The 19,226-nt window shown below is 49.6% G+C and overlaps 1 protein-coding gene across 3 annotated transcripts in view; it reads right to left on the bottom strand.

The window, feature by feature from the left end:
• Window positions 1-2,390: 2,390 nt before the first annotated feature.
• Rufy1 (RUN and FYVE domain containing 1) overlaps window positions 2,391-19,226 on the bottom strand; it is a 32,639-nt gene continuing 15,803 nt past the window's right edge. Inside the window, exons 9-18 of one of the 3 annotated variants that reach the window (XM_048334061.1) lie at window positions 17,519-17,620; window positions 16,186-16,302; window positions 15,330-15,497; window positions 12,583-12,680; window positions 11,285-11,404; window positions 10,693-10,822; window positions 8,696-8,790; window positions 5,770-5,818; window positions 3,852-3,929; window positions 2,391-3,080 (exon numbers count right to left, since the gene is read on the bottom strand). In XM_048334061.1, coding sequence (XP_048190018.1) covers window positions 2,937-3,080; window positions 3,852-3,929; window positions 5,770-5,818; window positions 8,696-8,790; window positions 10,693-10,822; window positions 11,285-11,404; window positions 12,583-12,680; window positions 15,330-15,497; window positions 16,186-16,302; window positions 17,519-17,620 — 1,101 coding nt within the window. In that variant the 3' untranslated portion in view covers window positions 2,391-2,936. Of the gene's footprint in view, window positions 3,081-3,851; window positions 3,930-5,367; window positions 5,642-5,718; window positions 5,819-8,565; window positions 8,605-8,684; window positions 8,791-10,692; window positions 10,823-11,284; window positions 11,405-12,582; window positions 12,681-15,329; window positions 15,498-16,185; window positions 16,303-17,518; window positions 17,621-19,226 lie in introns of those variants that run through there. The other 2 variants (XM_048334062.1, XM_048334063.1) reach the window with 2 other exon arrangements.

The raw sequence follows: 19,226 nt of genomic DNA, 5'->3' as shown, positions 1-19,226 counted from the left end.
CCTAGTCTAGACTTGTAAGCTAAATGCCCTTGACATCTGAGGCTGAAATGAAAGCTCAGCATTTCTGAGGAATATGACAAGTTAGCTTCATTGAAATACTCCTGATTTGGGTGGTTGGAACATATGTTAGCAAATACTTTGACAGGAAGAATTAAAGCAGGTTAGAGTACCAGGATGCCCTACAGTAAATCTTACGGATAATGCATTGGAACTACCACTCATCTGTCTGGATTCAGGATGAAATTAGAACACAAGCATAGCTGGGTACTGGTGGCTCACTGGGGAGACAGATCTAAGGATCATGGTTCAAAGCGACCTGGGCAGGAAAGTCCATGAGGCATCTCCAATTCACCACCAGAAAGCTGGAAGTGGTGCTGTGGCTCCAGTGGTAGTTAGCTTTGAGCTGGCTGAAGAGCTTAGGGACAGCACACAGGCTCAGCAGTGGTATTAGCCTTTAAGTGTGCTAACTTGACCAAGCCGGACATACTTTTGAAGCTCGTTTCTACAAAAGGACAGCAATGATGGACAGAGAAAATGGCTTAGTATTGGCCATTGCGTTATCAAAGTACGTGAGATTTGGTTAAGCTTTGTGCTAAACACTGCAGGATCTCACCTTGGATCCTTCATTTGCTTCACTGTCTACACTTTAGCAATAATGGCTTCATTGAAAAATTTGGCCTGTTATAGGAAGGTAAGGGCTAAGAACTTAAGGTTAATTTACTAAAGTAAATTTAGCATAAAAACCCTCCTGGCTTTTGGTTCTTACTGGGCACTGTGCCAGAAATCCAACCCAAGGCTTCCTGCTTGCTTGGAAGGCTCTTTGTTTTAAACCTGATCCTGACCTATGTAAATGGACCCATACGTTGACGTTTTTAAAGAAATCTATAAGTGGGTTACAATAACATGTCCATGTATACCTTGCATCCTGACCAGCGTGTCTCACTAGCCACAATTTCCTACTTTGTCACATGTGTACATGAATATGACTGGCATGTTGATGCTTAAGTCCTGTGGGGCTCCTGCTATTGGGGATGGTAAAGGGAAAGGAAGCTTGGAATAGCACTTAAGTATAGGTATAGTGGTGGGAAATTATGTGTTGGGTTGTTTTTTTGGTGGTACTGCCACTTGACCTTGGCTGCGAGCCCTTTTGCTTTAGCTATTTTTTAGATATAGTTTCTTTGTGTCCTTTTTGGCCTACCATGTCCTGCTTTTTTACAGGCTTGAAAAACCTGCAGCTTAGAACAGAGCAGACCAAAGTTTTGCCTTTTGCTATTATGGAGATTGAAATCAGACTTCCTGCTTGCCTGGCTTCAAACCTGAATCTTCCAAATCACCCTCTGGAATACCCCAGATAGGGTTACAAGCATGACTTGCCCTGGTTATTTCTGACATAGGGCCCTGCTTCCTGTCTAAGCCTGGACTGTGATCTGCCTATTCTAGACTTCCTCTCATAGGTGGGATGACATATATGTGTGCCAGGTCCAGATTCTTTATGTTGAGATGGAAGTCAGTTTTCTATATGGGTTGGCCTGGAATTTCATTCTTTGAATCTCAACCTCCTATGGCAGCTGGGATGGCAGGTGCATACCACTTAACTATTGGTTGAGTAGGGTAATCTCGTGCATGCTTGGGCTGGCCAATTCCAATGTCAGCCTCCCAAGGCACTATGATTCTAGGTGTGAGCCACAAGTGCTAGCTGGAGTCTGGCTTCAGTTGAGAGTATGTGGATCCAGTTAGGGTAGGGAACTGGTGGGAGATGAGGGCTGAGGGCAGGGTGTCAGTTAAAAGGGTGGAAAAGCCTGGCAGATCTGTCTGCTGTCTGGACATGGCAAGCAAAACTACTCCCAGCCTTGTAAGGTCATCTGCCTGTATGCACTGGGGTGGGTGTGCACTCTGGTGGGGCTCTGGAGAAACCCACAAACAACCCACAAACAGCCTGTCCAGCACTCATTGCCTTTGAATTAAAAACTCCTGGCAGATGCTTTTCTACAGGTATCTTCATTAATAAAGTCCCATTTACATAGGTGGTCCTGACTTACAAAGACCAGCTTTGTGCTTCTCAACTATACAATGGTACAGTTTTCAATGACTTACTGTGAGATAACATCTTATAAAATAAGCTTTTTGTGTTGTGTCATTTTGTCTATCTGTAAGCTAAATGTTAAGTATTTTGAGCGCATACAAGTCAGGCTAGGCTAGGCTATGGGTGATCACAAAGCACCTTTGGCTTATGTTTTTGAGATTCATTGTGGCTCAGGCTGGCCTCAGCACGCTAGTGTTGGCACCACACACCTAGCTGCACTTATTATTATTATTATTTTTTTACCTTCCTGTGGCCTTGTTAGGATGCAACCCCAATGTGGACTTTGGTGTCAGGCTTGAGGACCCTGGAGTCCAGGCACTACCCACACAGCCTTCAGCCTGGCTCCCAGCCTCGCCAGGCTCTGTGCTAGAGGCACAAGTGCACTGTCTGTAGACATGGTGAAAAATAAAGGATTTTATTGCGGGGCTGATGACCGGTGAGCCACAAGGCCATGGGATGGCAAATCTGACGTGGAAGCACGCGGGGCACACCGTCAACTGCATGGCTTAAGAGCACTGCCTAAATCAAGATGGTGGTAGGATGGGAGTGGGGAGAAGCAGTTGCATACTAGTCCCAACTGCTGCAAAATAGGTTAGTTCCTACTGCAGCGTAGAAATGGGAGAGTTTCAGTCTACAGCAGCTGGTTCTGCACGAGTCCCAGCGATGAGCTGCCACTTTTCACCTGCTATCTTCCAGAGCACCCAAGAGGAAAGGATTTCATTCTTCCCTTTTGATTCTAGTGGGAAACGAGGGGCTTTAGGGTTCCCAAGCCCCTGATAGTCCCTGGAGCCCCATTTTGGCACTGTACCCTGGGCTGCCCTCTGCCCTGAGGACAAGTGGTCAGGCTGGGACCTCAGGAGGCGGTGGACGAGCAGCGCTGGAGCAGCAAGGTGTGGCAGCTGTCGCACACTCGCACTGGCTTAGGGTAGGAGGGCAGGGCCAGCTCGTTGCTGGAGCAGGTGTTGCAGAAGATGTGGCCACAGTTGCGGCAGTGGTGCTAGAGGACAAGAGAAGGGCACTGACACCTTGGCTGGTTTCCCAGAGATTGGGGGGCTAGGCGGCCCATGGTGGGGAGCTCCTGTGCTATCTTGGGTTGGGCTTGGTTCCTTGGGCATGCGATGGACGTGAAGCTGGGCCTGGGGAGCCTCTGCAACTCCTGCTCCCACCTTTCAGGCCACAGCATCTTGAGCAGGACTGTTCATGCGAGGCGCTGCCTCACGAGAAGCTCAGGCTTCCTCTCCTCCCCACAGCGGCTGGGGGCAGGCAGAGCTGAGGCCCGCCTTCTTCCCTGCAGTGACCCCCTCCGCTCCCACCCCCCTCTGCCCATCCTCTGCCCGCCTCTTCAAGGCTAAGAGGACAGGCAGATGCACCAGGGTCAAGTGTTCTCTGCTCAGGGCACCAGTGAGATTTTGACGACTTGTCTCATGGATTGTTTTTGCCTAAGTCAGCCATGTTCTGGTTCTGGTACATAATTTCCAGTGATCTATTTACCTAGAGCAAGCCAATCACCAAAGGGCGGGTGGGACGGTGGTGGTGGTGGTAGTGGTGTGTGTGAATGATGGCCAGGTCCCCCAGGAAGTGGGTGTGGAGGACAGGCCACCAAACCCACTGCGTGCGTGGGGGGTTGGGAGGGGAGGAGGGTGCCTGTCCAGGCAGAGCGAGTGCAGCCGGGACGCAGTGCTGCAATGTGCCTGGCTAAGAGCTCAGCCTGAACCAGAGAAGAAATCCGAGCAGGGCGAGGACTCGGGGCAAGGCAGCCCCTGCTTACCTTCCTCCGGGATATGGAGAACTCCTTCTCACACTGCTTACAATGTGTTGCTTCATCATCTTTCAACCAAGTATGGCCCTGAGGAGGAAAGAACATCCTGGAATGCCACTTTGTCTTACTGGGTGAGCAGTCACCATCTGTCTGGTACCATCTATTGTCCCTTCCCAGTGGCACCGGTTTCTTTGCTCCCAGGACTCTTGACTGCGGCTTACTGGCCGGCGTCTCAGCTCCGCAGCAGTGCGAGCCTCTAGGCACACTCTTCAGCACCCGGAACTCCCGCCTGCCCTCCTAGACTGATCACAGCGATCACCACTGCAGACGGGAGGCTGTGCGGAGGCCGCTTGGGGGCGCGAGGCCTGGGGAGCTTTTCCCCACACTGCTCCCTTCTAGGGGAGGCAACAAGGCTGTGACAGGCGGCTTTTCCCAGGGAAGGCAAGGACATGACTAAACCCATCTTAGGGACTGCAGGGGAGTGTTCCAGAAAGTCGAAGTATGATAGCTCTGCTCCTGAGCACCTGGCAGACACACTGATATGCACGACTGAGCCAGGCTGGATGCCTTGGGCTGCCAACAGGTGCCCAGGGTGCTCATCCGAACAGCAGTGCGCTCCAGGGGCCGCTGAGTCCCACTCATTTTGGACCCTCTGGAGCTGCTACAAGCACTGCCGAGCGGGCTCACAGCACTTATATCCAAGGAGCTTTGATCTACAAGGGGAGACCAAATGCGTCCCTATTTCCTATGGTTCTGGGGAAGAACCCAAGCACCAGGCACACAAGGCAAGCGCTGCTGCAGCACCGAGCTACTCCAGCTCCAGGATAAAACGAATGGGTGTTGCACAGGTGTTCGGGCTGTTCTTGGTTGCTGTGGTGGCGGGCTGCCTCTGCTGTCTGAACGGACCTGCCGTGTACTTGGAAAGTCAGGCAGCTGAGGTGCTAAGGTCTCACTGGATACAAAGGGTGCCAGTTGGCACTGCTGCTGCCACAGCAGGATGGAAGCTGAGGGTCAAAGAGTCCCCTGTAAAGAGGTGGGTCACGCTGCATTGACCGGCCAGTGCTGGAGCCAGGCTGCCCAGCACACAGGTGGCACCCCGGGCGTCTGCCTCCTCTGCCATCTCTCTACACGGGCAGGCCAGGGCAGCACATCCTGGGCTCCCCGCTTGCTCCTGCTCCTCGGTGATGTGTCATTTGTGCTTCTCCAAACAGTCTGGAAAGGGTTCAATTCAGGAATTGGTTGAGGAGTTCCAAGAAGTGGCACAGGGCACTGCCATCGGGCTTTTCCGATTGATCTCTGGCCCTTTACTTGGAGGGAAAGGTCTCTCTCAATAAAAAATAAAATACCTACATTTGTCTGCAATCTTTTTGTTCTTCCTTTACCATGCTTATCATCCAGGCCATTTTTTGTTTGTTTGTTTGCTTTCCTGGTACTAGTGCTTGGGCTGGAATTTAGGGCCTGGGTCCTATCCCTTTTTTTCACTCTACCACCTGAACCACAGCTCTACTTCCAGCCTTTTGGTGGTAACTGGAGATAAGAGTCTTGTGCGTTTTCTTGCCTGGGCTGGCTTTGAACTGTGATCCTTGGATCTCAGCCTCTGGCGTAGCTAGGATTATAGGACTGAGCCACGGATGCTAGGCTCATCCACGCCTATTTTGGAACCACGCAGGATGGCAGAGGACCGTCAATCGGAAGAAGCAGATGCCAGCTCACACTTGTCCCCATCCCCACCTGTCACCATGGCATCTCGCGGGGGCAGGGAACTGTGCGCCGCACATGCGCCATGGAGCATGCCCCGGCTCACAGTGGCGCGCATGTGCCATGGAGCATGCCCCGGCTCACAGTGGCGCGCATGCGCCATGGAGCATGTCCCGGCTCACAGTGGCGCAGCGTGATTTCTTTGCTGGGAATGTTAATAACCTCATACCTTGAGTGCCTTATTTACTTCCTTTATGTCTTCCATCTTCAGTTTCGACCTGAAAGAACATAAAACATCATTTTGTAGTGGGGAGAAGCAGAAACCAAGGAGAGGAACATAACAGCAGGTCACTGCAAATGTTTTCTACCTTTGTGTAGAGTCGCCTCAGCACACTGGCTCCTGTGTGCCAGGGCTGAGGCTGAGCCTGGCACCAAATCTGGCCCTCAAAACAATGTTTAGCCTGCAGAGGTTTAAGAAGATTTGGAAGCGGTTGATAGAATGTAAAACTTGAGGATGATCTCACAGAACTTCATGGGAACAATCTCATGGAAGTCCAAGTTTGTGGCATCTCTGCAAGCCATACCTGAGCATGATATGCCTGCAAGAAGTAGGGTGGACCCCTATTCTCCCCAGCAGGAACCTCAATTTCTCAATCCCTAGGCTTCTCCCTGGCTGCTGCGCTTGTTTGCACAGTCTCAAAGGGGCAGGCAGAGGCTGTTCATTCCGCTTCTATCCCACTAGTGTTCACATTAAGCAACACGGTTTTACTTGGCAGAATGAAATCAAGTAAATTGAAACACTCATTTGCAATTAGGGGACCCGCTCGAGCCTTTTCTAGAAGCTGAGATTAGTCTAAACTGCCATTATGGCAGATTGAGTATCAAAATAGCAGGTCTCTGGGAGATGTAGCCAGACTAAAGAAGGGATTAGAAAACAGGGTCTTCACTAATGGTCAGCACACAGCTGTCCAAGCCTACCTTAGTGGTCAGCACACAGCTGTCCATTGTCAACCTATAGAAAGCAGGTGGACTGACGGGCTTGGAGGCTGCCAGATGGACAGGCCTTGGCAAAACGGGTCAAGATGGCAGCCTAACCACACAGACTTCCGGGAAGCAATGTATGAAACACCCAGAGGTGTGCAAGACAGAGAAACCAGAAACTTCTCATAGGTGGAGGAGGTGGAGAGGTCTGGCATCTAGCATGGGCTTGGAGTTGGGACAAGGGACAAAGGCAGCTCCCTGGGGAGCCCTGTCCAGGCTTTGCATGCCTGGCTTTGTCACAGCCACACACAGGGCTTTAGAGCAACTCAGCAGCTTGAGCTGGGGTGCTGGAGCTACGTCAGGCAGCAGCACCAGAAACCATGGGCACTCTCCAGGTCTATAGCACGCTAGGAAAGGGGGTTCAGCCTCTGCCCTGTGTCCGCCCAGCGTGGGAGGACCAGTGAGGGAAACGGGCGAACCACCTGGTACAAACCCAGCAGCCACACTCACCAGCCTCAGCTCCACATCTGTTTGTGGCCAGAGCTCCTGGGATGTCCCAGGAGCTGGCCTGAGCAGCTGAGGTGGGGGCCACGCTTGGCCTTGCCCTTGCTGAAGGAGCTGCCTTTCAGGGAGGGCAGGGCCAGCGCATGGCAAGTGGCAGGCCAGGAGGAAGCAGTGAGTAAGAGCTGGAGGTGAGGGTTGTGGGCAGGGCTCAGGGCCAGAGGAGGCTGAGCAGCAGTCCTGAGCTGGTCTAGCAAGGTGGGGCTGGGTGGCAGGATGATGAAGGCTAAGTAGCACCATCTGTATTGGTGAATGTGCAGAGCCATTTCCACTAAGAGCAGCAAGATTCTCCTTGAGAAAGCAAGCTTGAGGTGCTTCTAGCTTACTCATTCGAGTCCCATCTCTACTCCTCTTCTGGGCTGAAGCCAGGCCGCAGAGGCCACCAGAACCCTCACTGCTTTTGGCCATGGGGCCTGTGTGAAGCATTAACACCCTTGCGTATGGGAGGGTGCTATGCAGAAAGGAGCCAACTTTCCTTCCTCAGGTAGACAGCCCTGCTGGGAACCATCTCTTCCAGGGTCCAGACCCTCCTGCAAGAGGAAGGGCAGGCAGGATGGCAGGAGGAGGAGGGAGAGAATGATTCCTGACAGCTTTTGTTAAGCCAGTTCAGGTTGGATTTCTGATGCTTGCAACCAAGAATTGAATCATAAGGAGAAAAAGCTAATGTTTGAGGATGCAATAATCAGAAATGGGCATGCTCTTCGAAGTGTGGGGTGGGGGGAGCCACCAGGGTCTTCTCTCTCTCAGCATCAGCTAGCAAAGAGGTGCCTCTGGTGGACCTGAGAGCCAGTTCCTGGGATGGCAGGTGGGGCTGCAGGGGCCGACCCCCCTCCTGCAGTGCACAGGTGCTTTCTCAAGCCAGTGGGCTCCTTCAGGCTCTCCGGGAGACCTGACCAGCAATGGCTCACCACCAATGGCTTCCCTCGGGGCCTAGGTAAATTAGTAAACAGGAGGGCCTGGTCACTAAAAACCAGTATCTTCAGCCGGGCACCGGTGGCTCATGCCTGTAATCCTAGCTATTCAGGAGGCTGAGATCTGAGGATTGCAGTTTGAAACCAGCCCAGGCAGAAGTCTGTGACACTCTTATCACCAATAAGCTACTCAGAAAAAGCCAGAAGTGGTGGTAGAACACTAAGGCCTAGCTTTTTTTTTTTTTTTTTGGCCAGTCCTGGGCCTTGAACTCAGGGCCTGAGCACTGTCCCTAGCTTCTTTTTGCTCAAGGCTAACACTTTGCCACTTGAGCCATAGCGCCACTTCTGGCCGTTTTCTATATATGTGGTGCTGGGGAATTGAACTCAGGGCTTCATGTATATGAGGCAAGCACTCTTGCCACTAGGCCATATTCCTAGCCCTAAGCCCTAGCTTTGAGTACAAAGAGGCTCAGGATAGCTCTCAGGCCCTGAGTTCAAGTCCCAGGACTGGAAAAAAATATATAAAAATATCTATCAGCTCTTTGACCTCCCAAACTACAGGTCTGACATTCTGATGTCACCCTTGCCCAGCTGTTAGGCTTTCTGCGTGGCTCTGCCTCATTCTACCACCAGAAAATAGCTTTGGATGACAGGTGGGCAGACTACTGGAGAGGAGGTCACAGCTTGTGACAGTGCACTTACTGGCTAAGGTGCAACCCCATTTCCTGGAGGGCTTGTTCCTGTTCCTCACAGACCTTTCGCAACTCTGCCTTCTCCTCCTGGAGCTCCTGCAGCTCCTGAAACAGACAAACCACGTATCTAACACATAGTCCTGCAACACATGCAGATCTTACAAAACACTGTAAGAGCAAAAAGCAGATTTACTGCATTAACATCTCCAAGAAAGGTTCTTCTGTGTATTATGGACAGCTGGAAGGTAAGTACCCTAAGAGTGGTGCCCAGCTTGGGGCAGGGACCAGCTACGTACATCGGGCACCTTAAAACCAGTTTCCCAAGCCAGGAATGGTGGCGCATGCCTGCCTTCCCTCCTCCCGGGGAGGCAGAGATCTGGTGCCATCTCAAAGGCAGAGATGAAACCCTATTTCAACAAGAAGAAAGATGGGCACGGTGGCATGTGCTTGTCATCCTGACTATGTGGAAGATATACTAGGAGGATTGTAGTCTAGGCTGATCCTGGTAAAACGCTTGAGACACTACCTGAAATATAAAGCAAAAAGGTGTTGCTAAAATGAAGCGCAACTGCCTAGTGAGAGGCACTGAATATGCAACTTCCAGTACCAACCCCCCGAGAAACCCCCAAACCCAAACTAGTTACCCCCACAGGGCAAACAAGGCCTGCCTACATGAGCTTCTATTAAAGATAGACATTTTAGAAACAGCTATCTTAAAAACAGAGCTTACACAAAATTATAGAAGATACCAGCCACCCAAACAAGATGGGGCTTCCTGCTCAGCACTAAAGAGGCTGCTCTGAGAGGGCTGAGCAGGGATGATGAAGACAGAGCCGCAGACCTTCTGGAGGCCTGGGAGCCTGTGTGAGGAACTCGACACTGAAGGAAGCTCACTGGGGAGAAGGCTGATGACCATTACTTTCTAGGTCCTCTTTCTCCCTTCCCCACTCTGAGCTCTGGAAGAGCCTCTCCCTTCCCAGCAGCTGAGGCCCTTTCCACGGGAAGCCACCCCATTCCATGGTGTGGACTGCAATGCCCTGGTCTTGCCCACCCTAGGGACAGCCCAATTTTGGCTTGGCTGGGCTGGGCTGGAGGAGCGGGGAAGGTGGAGCTCTGGGTACATCATCTCCCAAGGGAACAGGCAGGAAGGCCTGGAACACCAGGATGTAACCTGCTCCACCCAGAAGGCTCGGGCCTCGAGGATGGCTGGGATTTTACAGGTGAGGGGAGGTTTGGGCCTGCTCTGCCTTTCCTGGGAGGTCTGGGTCTTCTGGAAAATGGGGATGCCAGGCCAGCACCCACTTCCCCGACTCTCTGAAGCCTCCAGGATCTAGGCCATGTTTTCCAGGCAGGCAATGCAGGGGGAAATGGAGGGCTGAGAGGTGAGGATTCCATGAGACTCTTATCTCCAATTAATCACCCCCAAACCGGAAGTGGAGTTGTGGCTCAAAGTGGCTAGCATAGTCTAGTCTTGAGCACAAAAGCTCAGGGACAGCACTCATGACCTGAGTTTTAAGCCCTATGACTGACCAAAAAAAAAAAGTGCTGGACTTTTCAGTGATGGTTTGGGGCTCTCTTCAGATGCAGGGGTCTCTGTGCCTTGTTTACCACTCAAGCCTCTGCTCTCTACTGCTCTCATCTTTCCGTTCTTTTTGTTGTTGTTGTTGGTCCTGGAGCTTGAACTTGGGGCCTGGGCGCTGTCCCTGAACACTGTAAGGCTAGCACTCTACTACACTGAGCCACAGACCCACTTCTCATTTTCTGGTGATTAATTAGAGATAAAAGCCTCATGGACTTTCCTGCTCCAGCTGGCTTCAAACCGTGATCCTCAGAGCTGAGCCTCCTGAGCAGCTAGGTTTATAGGTGTGAGCCACCAGCACGGGGCCACCATTCCATCTCAAGTTGATCTTGGCCTTTTCCTTGGACGGGTGCTGAAGAACAGCTCCCTAAACTATGGAGGGAGGTGGGGCTCCTACACAAAGGGCCAGGAGAGGGGCCTTGACCTACCTTCTTTAATCCTTCCACTTGCTGTAGCTCTGTTCGGAGGAGAGACGAGGAGTCTTTCTCATGCTGTAATTCTCGCTGAAGAACTTGTCTTTGCTCTTTTTCTGATTTCAATTCCTTCTCGAGACTTGAGCTGTTTTCCCAAAATGAACTGGAGTTAGTTTCAGTGGAGGAAGCAGAAGATCAGGTGAACTCCCAGGTACCTGTGCCTTCCCTCTATAGGAAACTCAGGACCACCAAGCAAATGACAGGGGGAGATGCTGATGGAGAGAAAGGAAATACACCCACAACATGGTCCTCTCCTGAGTCGGAGATGAAGCTGTTAGCTAACATCAAGAATTCCAGCCACCCGCAGCAATGGGTGATACTGAATTGGGGATGGTGAGTAAAGTAGTCAAGGCCAGGGCTGAGCGGCCGGGTACTGGCCAGACCCCTGAAGCCTGCATTCTCATTTGTTGTTTCCTTAGCACATGGACTCTACTGCTTATCTTAGCCTTGCAGGGGTGAAGGCTGAGGGTGGGGTGCTAGCTGCCCCCCAACTCTTCCCTCCTTCAGTCCTCCCAGCTACCCCTTGCCACCTCCCAAGGCTCCCTACCATTGCTCGTGCAGCTGGGCTAGCTGCAGCTGCAGGGCGCCGACCCTGCCGCCAAGCTCCTGCTGCAGCTTGTGGCTCCGCTCCTCCGCCCCCTGTCTGGCCCGCTCTGAGTGCTGTAACCTAGAGGCAGTGACAGAGACAGAGACAGGTAGGAAGAAAAAGACTGTTTGGGGGTCTATTTTTTGAGACAGTCTCAGTAGCCTAGACTGGCTCGAACCTCGGCTGTTGCAATGCTGAGATTACAGGTGTGTACTGTGACATCCAGCTTTCTGGGTTTTTTTTTGAGACAAGGTCTCATTGTGTCACACAGGTTGGTTTCAAGCTCCTGGGTTCAAGTGATCCTCTGGCCTCAGCTCCTCAAGTAGCTGGGATTGCAGGCAGGAGGCACTGAGTCCTTCTGCCTCTGCCTCTTGAGTAATGGGATTCCACGTGTGTGTGTGATACCCCTTTGGGTGGTAGTGGCTCTGACCTCTGGGTCATGCCCTCAGCCATTTTTGCTTTAGTTAGGGTCTTCAGCTTTTGCCCAAATTTACAACTTGCCTTTTTATTCTCTTAACTGTGACTGTCATAGAACAATAGTTTATGAGTCTCTTTACCAAGTTGTTCCCTTCAGATCATTCTTTTGTGTTATAATTGAGGTTAATAGTTGTAGTTTTGCTGAGGCTCTGTCTGTCATGTGGATATCATGATGTTGCTATAACATCAATTACTAAGATTGTTCCTTCTCGTTTGTAAAGAGCTGCTGGCTGTTGGTATGTATATCTACTGTTGGACTCTATTCTGACCCACTGCTGGCCTGATACTCATTTTTGCAGGTCCTAAGGCTTGAACTCAGGGCCTGAGCACTGTCCTTGAGTTTTTTTGAACTCAAGGCTAGCACTCTACCACTTGAGCCACAGCACCACTTTCGGGTTTCTTCTGCGTAGTTTATTGGAGATGAGTCTCACAAACTTTTTTGCCCGGACTAGCTTTGAACCATGATCCTCAGATCTCAGCCTCCTGAGTAGTCAGGATTACAGGTGTGAGACACAGGCGCTCAGCTTACTTGATAGTTAAAAGTGAGTGACACACCACTCGCTGCCCAGCCCTCGTTCCTGTGAGGAAAGTTTGATGCAGTGGCCAAAAGGCTGGTGAACAGAAAGAACACTGCATGAGCAAGCCGGATGCATCCAGCTCTTCTGCTGGGCAAGACTCTCACTACCCCAATTTGTCTGTACTGCTGGAAGGGACTGTTAGTATCAGGCCCAAAGGATGCCCAGCCCTCTAAGGTCAGACTGATTGCAAGGGGAAGTGATTACCTTTCTTCCATTTGTTTCATATTGGACATCACTTGATTGGTTTTTCCTTCAAAAGACGTGATGGCTTCGTTCTTCTGCTGTAAACTGCTCTCTGCATTCTACAAAAGCAAGGAAAGGGTTCGTATGTGGCCCCCTCATGACTTCTCTGAAAAAAATCACACCTAGCCCTTAAGAAGGTACACTTAGGTGTCAATTAGATACAGGTATTTAGAAAGAAATATTGGGGCTGGGAATATGGCCTAGTGGCAAGAGTGCTTGCCTCATATACATGAAGCCCTGGGTTCGAGTCCTCCGTACCACATATATAGAAAAAGCCAGAAGTGGCGCTGTGACTCAAGTGGCAGAGTGCTAGCCTTGAGCAAAAAGAAGCCAGGGACAGTGCTCAGACCCTAAGTCCAAGCCCCTGAACAATGCCTGGACTGTGAGCAACAAGCTGGCCACCCCAGCTGTTCAGTCTTCAAGGACACACCCCCTGCGGCTGGGAATATGACCTGGGAATATGACCGCTGAGGTGGGAGACGTGCCTGCAGAGCCAAGGAAGCTGCCATAAGGTGGCATGGCTGAGTCCTGCTCAGGAGAAGTGATGACTGCTACAGGTCAGAGACTAACATCCACTGCCAAATGAGTTTCTCATTGAGTGTGTGTGTGTGTGTGTGTGTGTGTGAGAGAGAGAGAGAGACAGAGAGAGAGAGAGAGTGTGTGTGTGTCTGTGTCTCTTCTCTTTTTGCTGAACCTAGGGCCTGAACTCAGACTCAGGACCTGGGCTCTGTCCCTGAGCCTCTGTGCTCAAGGCTAGCACTTTACCACTTGAGCCACAGTGGACTTTCTTACCTGGGCTGGCTTTGAGCTCAGATCTCAGCCTCCTGAGTAGCTAGGATTATAGGTGTGAGCCATAGGTGCCCAGCTAAAATACCTTTTTTTTTTGTCGGCCACGGGACTTGAACTCAGGGCCTGGGCACTGTTCCTGAGCTCTCTCACTCAAAGCTAGCTGTGTGTTCTATTTCTGCTACTGGCAGTATGTGACAGACTATGGTGAGGACAGCTGCCCGCGGCTTCCTGGTCACATGGGCTGCAGCCTGTGAGGGCTCAGGGACCTGGTGGCCCTCCACACCAACATCCATGGGCCAGCTGTACATTACATATATTTAAGCGTATGCCTTTATATTTCAAAGACATCGTCGCAGCACACACTACTTGGCCTTCTTCGATACATGGACCCAAACCAGAAGAAAATGTGAGTGAATTCAAATCACAATTTGGAAAGCAGGTGTCCTCTGTTCCTCTTTTGTTTTGCTTCAGTTTTCACTGTTGCTGTTAAAACACTGGCCACACAGGACTTAAAAAAAGAGGAAACAAATAGTCGTTGACAGTATGGTTGTCATATTGACTGTAACACTGAGGAGAAGGCAGAAGTTACAGTCTGTCAGGGAGGACGCAGATATTACTAAAAGGAGAAAGAAAACCAGTCTGTGGAAAAATGAGCCATGTCTTCCTACTTGACAATCAAGTAGGAAGCAGAACCTAGAAAACAATGTTTTGTGAGGGACCCAGAATGGTGCAGTAAGGTGGCTGGCAGAAGGAAGCATTAGAAGTTCTGGGTGCTGTTCTTCAGGCTGGCTCTGCGGGCCAGCTCCCCTGGGCCCTCTGAAATGACAACACAGGAGAGACAAGAACACTCAGCACAGGCACTGCGAGGGCAAGTCTGACAAGACAATGTTAACCGCTGTCTTTACTTTTCTTCCAATTCCTTTTTTTTTTTTTGCCAGTCCTGGGCCTTGGACTCAGGGCCTGAGCACTGTCCCTGGCTTCTTTTTGCTCAAGGCTAGCACTCTACCACTTGAGCCACAGTGCAACTTCTGGCCATTTTCTATATATGTGGTGCTGGGGAATCAAACCCAGGGCTTCATGTATACGAGTCAAGCACTCTTGCCACTAGGCCATATTCCCAGCCCCTCTTCTCCAATTCTTTTTTTTTTTTTTTTTGGCCAGTCCTGGGCCTTGGACTCAGGGCCTGAACACTGTCCCTGGCTTCTTCCCGCTCAAGGCTAGCACTCTGCCACCCGAGCCACAGCGCCGCTTCTGGCCGTTTTTCTGTATATGTGGTGCTGGGGAATCGAACCCAGGGCCTCGTGTATCCGAGGCAGGCACTCTTGCCACTAGGCCATATCCCCAGCCCCTCTTCTCCAATTCTTGATGCATACTATTAGTCACTGGAATAGAGGAAAAGACAGCAGGGAAACCATGGAGTTGTGACAAAATTTGGGCATGGGTTAGAAAGACAGAGCAATGGCTCACTGCTAGCTCTACTTAGCTGTACCCCCAGAGGCATGGGAGGTAGCCACTTGGTTCTGACTTGTCACTCCCATTTCCCTCCATTTCTCAGGGACTGTTGTAAGGACCAAAGAAGATAAATACAATAAATCACTTCGTGCCTGAAATCCCTGTACTCAGGAGGCTAGGACAAGAAGAGGCTGGCCTGGATTACACAGCAAAATCCTGTCTTCCTCACCTATCCATCCATCCATCCATCCATCCATCCATCCATCCATCCATCCATCCTTCCGCCCAACTTTCATTCACATTTAATTAAGTGGTTTAACCCAAAAAGGCTGAGGTTTGGGTCTGACATACGCAATGCTCACAGATGTGCCTTGTGGCTCACTGGGCAGGGAATATGAGACAACTAGGGACATGGAAAGCAGAAGCAGGAAAGCACACTGCCACACAGACATAAAGCCACTCCCCACCTGAACCTTGTGGAACATCTGTAAATTAATAGCTTTGACTTCTTCCAGCTGCTGGCGCAGAGCCACGAGTGTATCCTGCTTCTCATGGGTGTCTTTTTCCAGTAACTTCATGGCGATCTCCATTTCTGTTTTCATTCCAATTTGTAACTCCAGTTCTTTTTCTAGCTCCTTTGGAGAGTATTTACAAGGAAAAATGTGTGTATAAGCAGAGCAAACAAATGTACTCATTGAGCTTGTTTTGGGCAATGATTCAGACATAGTACAAGTGAGGACAGGCGTAGGGGAGTTGACAGTGGGTTGGGGGGGGTGTTGAGGATGAATTTAGAGGACTGACAGTGGGTTGAGGTGGTTTAGGACAAGTCTGGGGGTTTGAGGACAAGTTTGGGGGCTAACGACAGTCTGTCCTAAGCTTCACCCTTTTTTCACCACTGTACAATTAAAGTTTGCTGTGTGTGTCAACAGAGAGCTGACTTGTACAGTAAGCCTCATGTTCTAGCAGCCATGTTGCAACCCAGTGACCAAACCCCATGGTCTGGAAGGGTGCTGGGCTGGCGATTGGGTCGGGGAGGACCTGGTGATGAGATTGCTTGAATGGGCTGCTGGTTGAGGGTAACAATTCTGTCCTGGGGAACTCAGGACATGTGACCCCACCATCATTCAAGGGAAGGAGGAAGTACATGGAGGCACAGAACATGGTTCCTTGAGGAATGCTGGTCACTCACACACACTGAGTGCAAATAAATAGGCCATGACTCTGGTCTCCTAGCAACCTCTAAAAGAGGTTGATAAAATGGGAACAACACAGAAGTGACAACGTGTAACTATGTAGACACTGCAATGCTGGGCTCACACGCACCTGTCTCACTTTCTTCTCCTCCTTCAACTGCTTCCACACATCACTGTACATTTCGTCCAGGCCTTGCCGGGTCTGCTTGTAAGTCTCCAGCTCAACTTTTGAGTCCTGTTTTGTTATCTGTATCAATTAAGAGCACCCAGAAGAATAGTTTGCTGGTGGAAAGCACACTAGTAATGCATTAAAACATGTTATAATTCTAAATATAAAGGGTCATTTTCTACCTCTTAGGCATGATAGAGAAAGTTGGAGTTCAAAAAAGTATGAAGGGTGGGAACAGGCCAATAGACTTTTTTTTTTTTTTTGCCAGTCCTGGGGCTTGAACTCAGGGCCTGAGTACTGTCTCTGGCTTCTTTTTGCTCTAGGCCAGCACTCTACCACTTTTGCCACAGCATCACTTCTGGCTTTTTCTCTTTATGTGGTGCTGGGGAATTGAGCCCAGGGCTTCATATATACGAGGCAAGCACTCTTGCCACTAGGCCATATTCCCAGCCCCTAGGTCACAGAACTTTATGTGGTTGTTGGCAGAGAAAAATTCTGAGGAATAAAATAGGAGGAACAAGAATTTTCCTGGTAAATGACTAATTGAAAAGGGAATAATTAGAATGTTTTAAAAAATTCCAATCACTCAAATAGTGCTTTGAGCAATAAAGCAACAGGTTAGCATGAATAGAAAGACACTGTAGTACTTATTTTAAAGGTTCTTGTTTTCTATAACCACCACCACCATTCAGATCTGAGGTAGAGGGGGTGATTCAGTTATTGTCATTGCCATTGAATTGGTGCAAACCATTCTTCTGGAGTTAACTTTGAGGAAAGGCAGCAAGACTATTTAAAAAAAATGTGTGATTTACAAAGTCTCACACACAAATGTTAAAGACTGTCAGTGACAGATTCTAAACAGAACTTTCCCAACGTGCCTAAGAAGCAGATGCTTTAAGAAATTCATTTTTACTCTGTAAAAATTTCACAAAGAAATCAGTGACTCTAAAAACTATAAAGTTCAACAACAGAATTCTTTTTTTTTTTTTTTTTGCCAGTCGTGGGCCTTGGACTCAGGGCCTGAGCACTGTCCCTGGTTTCTTTTTGCTCAAGGCTAGCACTCTGCCACCTGAGCCACAGTGCCACTTCTGGCCATTTTCTATGTATGTGGTGCTGGGGAATGGAACCCAGGGCTTCACGTATACGAGGCTAGCACTCTTGCCACTAGGCCATATTCCCAGCCCAACAGAATTCTAATGTGTGTTAGAAATTCTGTCCTATCACTGCATAGGAGCTCAAGGCTGGCACAAGGTGAGCTGCCCACTGCTGCCCAATAGTGACGTCCGTTACTCACCTCCACGCTCTTTTCACTTCTCTCGCGGATTAATTCATTCTGCTCTCTTAACTGCTGCTGCTCTTCTTGCAGTGAGCAAATGCGGTCTGTTGCGGCAGAAAGCTGATTAAGGAAGATTTAAATTTTTTTTAAAAATTACATTTGTTAACATCAAAATGAACCTTGCTGTTCAAATTAAAAAAGAAAAACCTAACATTTACTTGGCACCTTCACATTTGTTACTTCATTTTGCATAGGGAATGTGTGGCTTAGAATTATAAAGAAATGAGAATGTGTAGAGTCTCCCATCCATCCCTGTCCCTAGCCATTTCTGTTACTTTACGGGGACAACCGTGTAGGGACACATACAATTAGGAGACATTTGAGTGTCCACGGTTAGGGTAAAGGGTAAATACACTACAGTGGAGGTGCAAACAGAAGCATTAGCTATTCCACTGTTCACAACAGCTGTGAATGACTTGAGAACACATTTGGAATACTAATAGAGAAAAAAGCAGGTTATGTGGTATGCTCTTGTCTGTAATAACAAATCAACTAGGATAAAAATGCTTACATTAAGTGATGAGACAAATCCATACAAGAAGATAGAAAAAGCTGTCACATATCAAAGTGGGGCTGTTTTGGATTTGTCCTTTTTTATCAGTTTTTTGAGGAACACGTCTACATTATCATTGGAGGGAGAATTAAAGAATGAGAGCAGGGACAAAATACCGAGCCATACCAAGCTGTGTCCTCTCCTTGAAGGGGATGTACATGTCTTGGGGTAAAGCATGTATTTTCATGGACCTGACTAAGGAGAGGAGGTTAGGAGAGGGGGCAAGGGCAATAGGAAAATACTGAAGCCAACCCCTTTTTTCTCCTGCCTCAGAACACTGCTGTTAGGGAGAAAGGGAGGCTGGAGAAGGATGACGAAGCAAGACTTTTGTCCTTGGTATTTTTTTGGGGGATTGGAGTATTAGAGCTTGAGCTTGGGGCCTTGTACTGGTTAGGCAGGTGTTCTATCACCGAACCACACTACCCGTCCTTTATTTTGCTGGTGATTTTTGACAAGTTATTATTATTTTTTGGCCAGTCCTGGGGCTTGGACTCAGGGCCTGAGCACTGTCCCTGGCTTCTTTTTGCTCAAGGCTAGCACTCTGCCACTTGAGCCACAGCGCCACTTCTGGCCATTTTCTGTATATGTGGTGCTGAGGAATTGAACCCAGGGCCTCACATATACGAGGCAAACACTCTTGCCACTAGGCCATATCCCCAGCCCTGATTTTTGAGATAGGCTCACTTCCTGCCTGAGTGTGTGCCTGGACTGAGGTCTGCCATTTTAGACTTACCATTGCAGCTATAATTATAGGTGTGGGCCTTTGTGTACAGCTTGCAGTTGAGAAGGGGGTTTTACCAACTTTTCTGCCCAGGTAGGCAGAAACTGATCTTCCTAATCTCACCAGCCAAGTAGCTAAGAGGTGTGATCCTCTGGCACCTGGCTGTCCTTGGCACTTGGCACTGAATTCAGCAGTATTTCCCAATGGAGGGACCTTAAAGTGCTGAACTCCTCTCCAACATCTAAAATCCCTGAGGACTGCTGTCCACGGAACTTGGAACCCCAGCTGGGTTCTTAAGCGACTATTGCGCCTGAATGAGACACTGGATGCTTTAGAGCAGGTGTTAGTTGTCACAAGCAGGCAGAAGCCATAAGCTGCTTCCCCATCTTCTG

This window comes from Perognathus longimembris, chromosome 25 (assembly GCF_023159225.1).
Source record: "Perognathus longimembris pacificus isolate PPM17 chromosome 25, ASM2315922v1, whole genome shotgun sequence".
In the NCBI taxonomy this organism is placed as follows: Eukaryota; Metazoa; Chordata; class Mammalia; order Rodentia; family Heteromyidae; genus Perognathus; species Perognathus longimembris.
Note: the sequence above shows the minus strand (reverse complement) of the source record. Positions and strands in the feature narration are given on the sequence as shown.